The 12,153-nt window shown below is 35.5% G+C and overlaps 1 protein-coding gene across 2 annotated transcripts in view; it reads left to right on the forward strand.

Annotated features, from left to right (window-relative positions):
* Nucleotides 1–7,428: 7,428 nt before the first annotated feature.
* The window catches only part of KCNK2 (potassium two pore domain channel subfamily K member 2), a 161,389-nt gene continuing 156,664 nt past the window's right edge, over nt 7,429–12,153 (forward strand). The window contains exon 1 of one of the 2 annotated variants that reach the window (XM_060754274.2): nt 7,429–7,822. In XM_060754274.2, coding sequence (XP_060610257.2) covers nt 7,789–7,822 — 34 coding nt within the window. In that variant the 5' untranslated portion in view covers nt 7,429–7,788. The remainder of the gene's footprint in view (nt 7,823–12,153) is intronic. The other variant, XM_067463755.1, reaches the window with a different exon arrangement.

The raw sequence follows: 12,153 nt of genomic DNA on the forward strand, positions 1-12,153 counted from the left end.
CAGTTTTTGTAACTAAGTTACAGGTTTAGTTTGTACTTCCCTTTTCAATATAGAATATTAGTTTCCCCCTAAACTTTGTAATGGTTGGCCTCGATGGGATTTTAAAAAGTTTATTCCAGTCATAAAATAAATCAGCCATGTTTCCTTTTTCATTTCCATGTGAAAGTTAGGTTCTGTCTCTGACATTTTTGTAAAATCTAGGATGTTACTTTTTCCAAATCAATTCCCAGAAAGCCTCAACCAGTAAGGGAAAAGTAACTGTGTTCCCTTTTAATTTGAAGTATATAGCACACAATATATTTCTGGACAACTTCTCAGAAAATGTCCTGGGAAATCCAAGATGACCTTTTTTTAAAAGGATGACACTGGTAGGACACTGTGCTAGATGTTATTGTTCTTCTGGAGAGCAGAACACATTTACTTAATGTGTGATTTTATTACAGGCATTTAAGTGTGTTAAACAGTTTACCACATTGGTCAAATCTAGCAGTTATAATTAGACAGGATTTCCATTGACCATGCTGAGAATGTGTTTATATCGTGGGAAGGATGAAAATAATACAATGCCAGGCACTGAATATACTAGATATAATGGGGTGAAAGAGAAATAAAAAATAGTAATGGCAAGTCAAACCTGCACTATATTGACTTTGGTAGTTTTCATGTAGGGTATCGATATGCTCCATGGTGGTGGGGAAGGCGATTATTTCTAGTGTTTTTGCCTCTGGGCAGGGAGATGAATCCCTCCCACAATACTTCCACATTAAGCCTGTTAATTAGCCATGGAACAAATAGCTTTACCTGAAAGTAGAAAGTAACACCTACATTTAAGTTTTATCCATGTGGATCATATAACTATGCAAAGGTTACTCTAGAACAGAGTCTGGATACAGATCCTGCATCTGTTTGTTTGTCTGTCTGTGTCTATGCCATAATGTGATTGAAATCATTGAAAATGTGAGTCTCTGTTTTGATTCAGTTATGTAGTCTATTGAAATCTCAAGTCAGGAAGCAGTACAAATTTCTCTTCCTACCCTCTCCACCTCTCAATTTCTCACCTGAAGCTACCTATCTAAAGTTGAAGTGCCTGAAGTTGTGATTTGAAATACTGTCCGAAACCTTGCAGCCTGAGGCTGCAATCAGTAATTGTGTTCTGAGCTTCATTGGTAATGACCTGTACTGGCTTTTATTGCTCATAACTAGTGCATTATGATCTTTGCCAAGAAAGAAGTTCATTTGTTTGATTTTCCACTTGCTAGAGTTCCAAGCAATACATCAATATTTCAGTACTTTCCCAGCATGAAGACAGTCACACATGATCAGCAGAAAATAAAGGAGCTCAGGGTATAAGAACTTAATAAGAACTTTGCCAGAATAGACAAAATGTCCTAGTTGAACAACCTCAACCTCATATTGACCAATACGTTAGTTGTTCTCCATGAACAGGCTACCTCTGGTCCCAAAACCACAAATAGCCACAATGCATTATGGCTAGTAGCCAAAACTAAAACTTACCTTCCATGAGTTTGTTTAGCCTTGGCATCTATGATTTCATCTGTTCACCATTTGAACTGAATGTATTCCATAAGTTAACTGTGCACTGTGATCCATAGTTGTTGATATCCTGTTTGTGACTTTGAGAGTGTAAGCCTGAACTACAACAGTGTAAGTTCAACTTATACCTGAATATGGTCTTCAGAATTCCAAGGATTTTCTACTGGGGTAGTCCTTCAAATGGCAGACATCTTGAAATAAAAAAACAGACTAACAACCTTTGAAGACTGAGACCTCTCCGGTGTAAAACATACCCTTCAAGTGTTGGGACAGTCCTGATTAATCCTCTGTCCTTTCACCTTTTCACCTGCTTAAAAATGTCCAAGTTTTTCACCACTTTCTTCTGTGCCCCTCTTTGTCCACTGGTGTACTTCAAATGGAATTGAAAATATAAAAGCAATTTCCACTCAATTCAGGAGGGATTAGAAGAGCAGGGAGTAGAATCATACCCTGTAGGATCATGAAAAAGCAAACTGCAGCAGCTTCTCTTAGCCTTTGTGTTCTTCCTCATTATTATTTTGCTATTCTTCCCCCCCCCATAAGTTTTTATTATGTACTTCAAAAAACCAAAAAACCTAAAAATTGCACAAAGAGAAAAGAAGAAAGAAAGCGATGAGAATTGAGCACTTCTGTTTAGCAGATTAAGACTATATAAATGGCTACTATATCACCAAGAAAGGGGAAGGAGATAGAGAGGGAAGAGAAACCTTACATTTGTCATAATTATTACATCTATATCATCAACTCGTCATATAATACACATTGCCTAAAGTTTTGAAAGTTTCAAATGTCCTCTATAAGAGAAAAGAACACACTCTAGTCATCCGATATAAAAACTGGTCGTTTTTATCTTTCCATACTATCCTATGTTCTTTCTATCTTCTTTTCCAGTTCTTTACATGTATTTTATGTAATTTTAACTATTGGCATATAAATCTAAAAATTCAGTTCCATTTGTTAGTGAATTAATATTGTGTAGGTGAGCATTTTCTATGTTACATTGTGATCTTTTCTTCTTTTTAAAAACACTACATAAACATTATGGTTTTATATGTGTGTGAATATATATAGTTTTGAAATATCAAAATTACAAGGTTTGCAACCATTTCTATTCGAAGTAAATAGTACTTATAGGTCAGTTATCTAAAGTCTCTAAAGTCTCTTGAATATAAAGTATATACATAGTATAAAGTGTATCTATATACTACTAACATTATTTTAATCAACAAATCCTGCTATGATCATCTTCCTTTGGTTCTTTGTAAATTTAATCAAGGGTGTCCATTCTTTTTGAAGTTTCTGTGTTGTAGAGTTAAAGTTAATTTGTCCATTTTGGCCATTTCAAAAACTTTTGTAATTCAAACTTCTAGTGTGGGTATGTTTTGTGGTTTTCATAGTTTTGCATATTCAGTTCTTGCTGCAATTGCCATATAAAGAAATATTCTTTATGTTTCAATGTCTGTTTGTCTGATTATTCCAGTAAATAGAGTTCTGTTTTTAATGGGGTTTTGTAGTTTAGTATAGTTTCCATGTCTCTATGGATTTTTATCCAGAATTCTTTAGCTTTTGAGTAAGTGCACCTGTTCTGCCCCCACACTGTCTTAACTATTTGGAAGGTGAACTGGCTGTGCAGGGAACAGATCGGAGACTATATAGTTGAATCAAACAAGAATTTATTAACTGACAAGAATTTTAGACTTTCTCTCCTTCTGAGTCTCAATACAGTCTTTATGAGGAAAGGTAAAGTCTGGTCAAACTGAGACTCTTGAATCTTTATTTCTTATTGTCTCTTTCTTGTATGGGGTTCAACTGTCTTTAAGATGGTATCAATATTTAACTCTGACTGGACTTGAATACAGCTCCAACTGGACTTGATTACAGCTCTGGCTGCATGTGCTATTTTGTAGACCTTCCGGTCTTCCTCTCTCTCCATCTTCCAGTCATGAAAAAGCTGCCTCTTCCAAGAACCAGATATGCCTCACCTGAGGCTCCACCCCTGAGGGGATTCTTAAAGGGGCAGGGTGATGGAGGCTTCAAATGCAGGGGCTGTCTAGACTAACCCCCCATAAACTGTATAAAAATATTAATCCCTCTAACTAAAAAGGACTTAATTAGGGATAAACAGTGATGGTCTTCATGGGGCAGGACATCACCACAAATGACAGAAAGTTCCATTCATTTGTTTACATATTCAACATATGTTGGATCTTTTGTATATTTTTTGAGAATTATTCTGGAGTTATGTATCATCTATATAGCATTTTGTAAAAATAGTCTTTGACAGTGTAACTCCTTGTAATTTTCAGTCATTTTTTTCCAGAGTTCTTCCCATTCTTCTAGACTTATTGCTTGGCCTATATTTTTCACCCACTGACTCATTGATTCTTTTATTGTTCATCTTTTAGAAGAAATTGATACAGTTTTCCATTTTTTATTTTTTATTTTTTATCTGTACTAGTTTTTTTGTCATGTCAGGAACAACTTGAGAAACTGCAAGTAACTTCTGGTGTGAGAGAATTGGCCATCTGCAAGGACGTTGTACTAGTTGGTTCTATTGATTCTCTGATTTTTGTATACACCTATCTCGATCACACTCGGATTTGACTTGACCATACTTGTCCTCATTTTCATCTATGAAATATAGAAGGTTATAGTAAAATCGGATATATGGCCATTGTACCCAGTGCAAAGTTCTAGAACATGAGTTATTTTTAAAACACATACACAATTGAACGTATTGTTGTGTTTGCTGTCATTACTACTGTAAAGTAACCATCATTACTTTTTTGGCAAGATTTGTTGGAGGGTTTTTGTGTGCCTTTCTCTTCTTTTGAGGCTGAATGTGACTTGTCCATGGCTACTCAGTGGGATTTTACCCCTGGTCTCCCAGGTTTTTAGTTCAGCTCTCAAACCACACCATTCTCACTTTCACATATAATGCCTAGTACTTTCTTTATAAAGCCTCACCAAAAATATCTCCCAGATGGAAAATATGGCTTCTGTTCTCAAGGGAAGCCTAAAAATAATTTCAAATAAGAGAGTTACTTATTTCTGATCAAACATAACCTGGCCAGCCTATTGTAACGCCAGCTTAATCACAACCTAACTTAACCTCTCCTTTATTAGACAATCAGGCCCCAATTCCTGGGGCTTGTTAACAAGGCTCCTCTATTTTTGCTTGCAGAGGAGATAAATTTGCTGAGGTGCAGTCTTGATTCTAGTGAACTCCCGTGGATTTTATATCTCCATTGATTTTGGTGGAATTAAAATCTCATGTCTATTCTTCAGTTCTCATAATTAGGGTTTCCTGCTAATATCTAAAGTCGTATCTTTTCTCCCTTCCATCTCAGCTACAATGTGCCTCTTAGTTCCTGTGGGGTTTTCCTGTTCTTTAAATGAAAACAAATGGACCCAGCTGCATAAATAGATATCTAGTTCACTGAAGTCCAAAGCTGAAACTGATATATTGCTCTTCAGAGGCTGACTACAGGAAAAGTTGAAGATGGACAGTCAGGAACCATTTGTGAGGTATCTCTTTTTTCATAGACTAAGAAAAGATGCATTTATTTTATGCTGGTTCATGAAATTTAGAACTGTTGACAAAGTTTTGACAGAAGCAGAAAATAAAATAAAATGATTTGACTGGAAAAGATAATTATTTGTCATATGCTGGTGCTTGCGACAGATATCACAGTGTGTTTCCAAAAGGGAATGAAGTGAAGGTGGACAACTGGAGTTTGTTCAAATGTGGATAGTGGTGGAAACTTAGAAGCAATCCAGACAAAATGAAAGTTGATACTCTAAGCTGTAAACCTTTCCCACTTTCCGAAAAAGTGAGTATAGAAGATCCTGAAGAGGATCTTCTTTTAGTTGGCATAAACAGAGACTAGATGGCAACCTGTCAGGGGTACTTTGATTGTGTTTTTCCTGCATAGCAGGGGTTTGGACTGGATAGCCTATGTGGTCTCTTCCAACACTATTATTCTATGATTCTATGATCCAAGACAGGCATAGATAAAGAATGTTTCAGTGTTTCAGTAATGGGTTCTTAAGACCATTATATTATGTGTGAGGTAGAACCTGTAAAGTGTGCACTGATCTATTTGGTAGTGTTGCTGCCATTGACACAAATCCAATGACAGTATCAATTAAAATACACAGTTACTAGTCATGTAGCTAGGTGAAGAAATTGAGGATCATTTAAAATATTCACTTGAAAGAGTAAAAGACCTCTAGTTGTGTCGAACTTCAATGTCTATTAACTACAGCCAATGGGGACAGACAGTGGTTGTTCTTGCTGGGTGTGATGGATATTTCATTCTGTCATTCCAATGTGGAGAATGCTAAATAGAGTCCATCATTTTCTGTTAAACAGGTAGAACCTTCAAGATCATGGTCATAAAAAACATACCTCTGAATATACATTTTAGAGTACACCGGATATAATTTTTCCTTTGTACCATGCTTCTATGTGTTTAATCCCATGAAAGAGTACTATGGAGTGAACAAAGTGCAGCTCTTAAGCTGCATGTTGCCCCTCAAGGCTGTTTTGGCAGGCTTTGATCCTTCTGATCTACGCCAAAGAGGGATGACCCCTCTCCCACAAGTTCCAAGGAGTGGAATTTCTCCTTTTAAAAAGGTTTGTAGGCAGCTTTGATTTTGTTTTAAAACACATACAAATGGACTTCTGACCAACCCCATTATTTGTTTTTGTGTCTGTGTATTTCTTGAAGGGGGCCATGGTGGCACAGCGGATTAAACCATTGAGCTGTGGAACTTGCTGACTGAAAGGTCGAATCTGCATAGCAAGGTGAGCTCCCATTTTTAGCCCCGGCCTCTGCCAACCTAGCAGTTCAAAAACATTCAAATGTGAGTAGATCAATAGATACCACTCAGGCGGGAAAGTAATAGTGCTCCAGGAAGTCATGCCGGTCACATGACCTAGGAGGTGTTTATGGACAACGCCAGCTTTTCGGCTTAGAAATTGAGATGACCATCACCCCCAGAGTTGGACTCGACTAGACTTAATGTCAAGGGGAAACCTTTACCTTTATTCCTAGAAGGTTTCACAGGCAGAAACACATTGCAGTTGCTCATCCTAAGACATCTACTTAACTTTTTTTATGGGATAAAGGCTTTTCTCATGTTAAAGCAACCAAACTTACAATGACCTACTGCAACCTTTTCATAGCAATGTCCTTCAGAAGCAAAGTCAAAGTGAATGCAATGGGGAAAGGTTATTTCATTTTGAGGATTTTTATGTATATCCAACATTTAGCATTATAATCATTAGATGTCATGTTTTCTGTGTTTGTATATACTTTTGAGTTGCCTGTCAACTTAGACAGTCCCATAAATTTCAAAGGGTTTTCTTAGGCAAGGAATACTCAGAGGTTCTTTTGGTAGTTTCTTGGTGGTATCACATCCAAGTATTAACTGAGCTGATCCTGCTTAGCTTTCAAGATGAGATGAAATCTGGTGCTTTTAGGGTATTTAGATCTTAGCGAAAGTATTTTCTACTTTCTATAAAAAGCATTCATATTTAAGTAAAATCCACAGACACAGTGAAAGCTTTTATTTGCCTGAAACTGAATACAGAGAGGTTCTTACACACACACACACACACACACATTATGATTGCATTTAGTGACCACAGGGCCTTAAAAATAAACTGTGGCTATGTAGATCTCTTTGTCCTTTAAAGAATGGAAAATATTATGTACTTCAGACCCTGCTGAGACTCTAAAATTCTTTGGATACTATTGCAGTAGGGATGGCACTGCATTCAACACCAGGACGCCTTATGAGAGAACAATAGGAAGACAAAATAAATAAGTATTTATTCTGATCACTTCATTCAAGCTCTCATCTTTTTCTTTCCTCTGGATGTTTTCTTATGTGGCTTTTGATTCTTTGAGAAAGGACTCTAGTCAAAAGTACCTCAATGAAGACTATTTTGCAATTAGAGCAAGTCGTTGTTTGTAAAGTGCTTTGAAGATGCAAATCGTCATGCAAATGTGATAGATTTAATGCCACTAATGACTTATTGACTTGTGTGTGATCACTTGATTGTTTAGGACAGGAAATATAAGCACACAAATTTGCATGCACTTAAGAATGAAAAATGCTACTTGGAGGAAATGGCTCAAAGTGAATCAATCTTTGGAGGAATGGGAAGGAAATGCTTTATCCAAGGAAGGGGGAAAGCATGCTGATGCCTAATTATATCACCAAATGATGAACCTACAAGCACGATATCACTTCCATTGTAAGTATCCTTTCTACAAATCAAAATTGATTATCTCAGCCACTAGTGATGCAACATATTTGAGCTCTGGAGCTGAAATTTAATGTTAGAATAAATAACGTCCATGCTGGACCTTATGGAAATTAATAATTCCTACTTACTAGACAATATTAATAAACTGCTTTATTTATTGTGTTTCTACTGCTGTGGTTTTCAGTGGACAAAAATGATTTCATACTGGATAATCTGAAACATGAAACTCAAGTCTTTCAGAATTTAATAGGATAGATACTCTAGTAAAAAAAGTTTAGAATTTGCTGCCCCAATTTTGTGCTTTAAGATATACAGTACATATATCCAATTTTCAGCGTTCATGCATGTCATGAGATATTGAATAAAATAACTAAACAACAAGGTATTATTAGTTAATCTAGACTCATCTGCAATTCAATCATGTAAGGACTGGAGTCCCATGTATGACTATTTGGAAATAAATAATTTGAACATATTTCTAAATAAGATTATTTACGATTGTGTTGCAATCTCAAAAGATTTCAGCAGCCTAAGCATTTACAGTATTCCAGTGTTGGTATTCCTTTATCTGGAATAAAATATATTCTTTCAACTTGTTTTGTATCTGTTTATGAGGATTGACGCACACAAAACTCTCTTTTTGTCCCCAATAGAACTTTTTCAATTCATGACATGCTCTGTCCTTGATATTACACTATGTAACATGATTTTTGTTCCTAGTTTATAAATGTCATTTCCTAATTGGTCCTATCATAATAAAACATGGAAAAGATTTATTGAACTCACACTTTGTTTTTGTGGGAGATCCTGCAGCACATTTTGCTATATGTTTTCAATGAATATCTCATAGAGTCTCACTCTCAACCAAATCAAAATAGTTTGTGACAGCCACAAAAAATGAAGTTTCTGGAGTATAGCAACTACTTTCAAAATAAGTACTGCACAATTAAACAGGAAATAATACTTTCAAACCAGGAACAGAATTTTTTCAATTTTGTTAAATAGTGTTACAGCCTATAGTGGAATATATAAGAAATCAATTGCTCAGCTTAATTACCCATTCAAACAGGTGAAAACTTAAGTAAATAATAACAGCTATGTGTATCCCAAACTTTAAGATCAAAACACTTTGGAGCAAATATGAAAAAATTAAGAAGTAATAGGACTGCCTGATTTATCTTTCCTTTGAGCGCCTACCAAATGCAGCAGAATGAATGCTTAACTAAAAACTACTATTGATCTGTCATTCGAAGCACAATATTGTTTGTAGAATATTCTCAAACACCAAATGTTTAGACTTCAAATTATATTAAAGTATCCCCAATATTGTGGCACAGAATTCAATGAAAATATGCACTATACAATATCCCCTATGTTTTACTTCTAGGATCCCAGTGGTTTTATACAAAATTCTGTCCATTTCCTTTTCTCAGTGGGATTGATCCCCTCAGAAAGGGATAATTCCAACCTATTCTTTTGAGAAATAAAGAAAGTGTCAATTGTGTTATTGTTTTAAAATGAAAAACAAAAGACATGCAGCACCAAAACTTCTTCACTATTGGCCCAATTCTTGTTGAGCTTTTCCCCCTAACAAGAGGTAACTACCCTGAACATTTTGTATCTGTGTGACCAACATTTTGGATTTTTTTCATATATGTTCTGTTTAGACTTAACCCCAGTTTGGGGATGGGGATGGGTCTCAAATTAATTTAAAAAGCCTAGGAGTTGGTACAAGTCTAGAGAATTTAGTGAGATTATTAATATTAGACTAATTCAGGCAGACAGGATGTGGACAATCATAAGGACCTCTTCTACTTATTCACTGTAATCTGAGAAGGAATATCCTTTACCAAATAATGAAGGCAGGCAGAGTCACACTCACTATTCTCCCTTTGAAATGGATTGGTGCAAGTGTGAATACATAATCTTAGTTCATTTTGTCATGCCCAATGTAAGAGATTATGATTCCCATCTTTCTCAGCCATCATGAGCATGCTTAAGAAATGTTTATCATGTGCTCAGGTAATTTCCAGCATAGGCTTACATTTATTGTGATTTACCTTAATATTATATATATATATATATATATATATATATATAAACAAAAACAAAAACAAAAACAAAAACAAAAACAAAAACAAAAAACAGGAAGTGATATACAGGCATGCTAGTAAAAATAATTAATAATAACTCCAGAAACTAGTTAACTCTGCTCTGGTGTGTTGATGACAGAATGCGGCTCTTTACAGCCTGAGCATCCCTTTTCTGGAATTTTATCTGAAATTCTCCAGAATCCGAAATTGTATGGATGAGTGGTTGAGACACTTTTCCTTTCTAATCATGCTATGAACAGAAATTTTGTTTCATACACAAAATTATTAAAAACATGTTATATAAAATTATCAGCAGGATAAGTGTATAATGTGTGTATGAAACATAAATTAATTTCATTTTTAGATTTGGTTCCATCTCCAAAGATGGATATTATGTAAATGTATGCAAAAACCCTTCTGGTCTCAAGCATTTTGATTAAGGGGTTTTCAGCCTTTGTAGGACCAGGTCAAACAAGTTAAAGCTGACAATTTGATTGGGTGGGCACTGATAAAATAAATACATATAATGTGCTTGTGCATAACATCCCATCCTAAGGATGTGCTTCAGGAGTTCCTGGATTAACACATGATTTCCATCCATTTTACATGACAGAGAAGCCTTGCTTTGTCCACAGTTATGGATCTTGAAGGCTTGGAGCTGAACATATGGAATATGTATCTCTTAACTTTGCAGAAGGCAAACCTATCTGGGCTGGAACTGTAAGGCATTAAAGGAGGTCCATTCATTGCTGGAGACATGAGCCCAGAAGGTGGTGCTCTGGGACTTCTGCTTGACCCCTTGCCCATTAGCATATAACTTTTTTGTTTGGGTTTGATTTTTTTGTATTGCTTAATATATGCATAAAACTGTTGGGAAAAGTTATCTAAAGTTTTGGGGGCAGGCAACAATAATATGGTCGTGTTACCTAACTCTATTTATCTCTTCTAAGTAAATCTAAGGAAGGTCTTTCAATTTTAAACCAGTGACTATCATTAGTAATAGCCTTAATGAGAGCTTTTAGCCATATCCTGCCATACTTACATTTCTAGTTTTTTTTAAAAAAAATAACCAATATTTTATGACTGCTTTTAATTTTGTTGATAAGTTTATTATATTCTTACCTTTTTTACCGATTTCGGATTTTGTCTGTGTCTGTTTTAATATTTTTAAGCTAATTTGAGATCTGGTAATGGATAAAAGGTAGAATGATGATAATCTGAAAATCTGTTAGTCTGATTTTTATTGCATTGCTCAGAAAACCACAAGTATTATTCTATTCCATTTTTATTTAAAATGTACTCCCCCTATATTTCTGTATAGAATAAATGTCCTTCAGTGCATACTTTAAAAACCCCATTCACACTGATGATACCCAATTTTATTTGCATTTGTATCAATGTTTCTATTGCTTAAAAAACTGTAAAAAATGTACAGTAGAACCTTGACTTAAGAGCACCCAACTTAAGAGAATTTTCAGTTAAGAGTTGTCACTCGGCCCAGGTTTTGCTTTGACATAAGAGCAGCATTTTGAGTTAAGAAGTAACACCAGAGGTAGCACTAGTGTTAGAGTACAGAGCCTTAGGGCTTCAAGTGAGCAGCCTCCGTGCCTTGCGCCTCTGTGCCTCTGTGTCCACTTTGGGAGATGGTTGTCCACTTTCCTTTTGTCGTCTTTGAGGAACTTTTGGTTAGTTGATTTTGTATGGTTTTTATTCCTGATATGTTTGGCTTCATGGAGAGAGAGAGGTTGGAATGAGTACAGTATGAAGAAAATGATGCTCCCCCTCTTCACTCTGTGCTTTGTGCTTCCTTGCCACAGTTTTGTGCTACCATTTTAAAATTGATCTTTCTTTTTTTAATTGTTCCATGTGCATGTGTATTTATACATTATTTATTATTTTAAAAGTATATTTCCTTATTTAAAAACACATAACAAAAATAGGGGCAGAGTTTTGGGGGGGCAGAACATATTAATTGCATTTCAAAAGGAAATTTTGCTTTGAGATAAGAGAGATTTGAGTTAAGAGCTCGGTCATGGAACAAATTAAGCATGTAACTGTAGATGCCTAAAATCCTATATTTTTTCATTTCAGTTTCTAGGTATGCTTTTGTATATTTTTCTTTCTCCATAGGACAGGTCTTGAAAAGTGTATGCATTTCGCTCCAATTTAGCATTCTTTTCACCCAGTTGTCTGGATTAAGCGGCATGAAAGAATATTTTTATGGAG

This window comes from Anolis sagrei, chromosome 1, assembly GCF_037176765.1.
Source record: "Anolis sagrei isolate rAnoSag1 chromosome 1, rAnoSag1.mat, whole genome shotgun sequence".
Taxonomy (NCBI): domain Eukaryota; kingdom Metazoa; phylum Chordata; class Lepidosauria; order Squamata; family Dactyloidae; genus Anolis; species Anolis sagrei.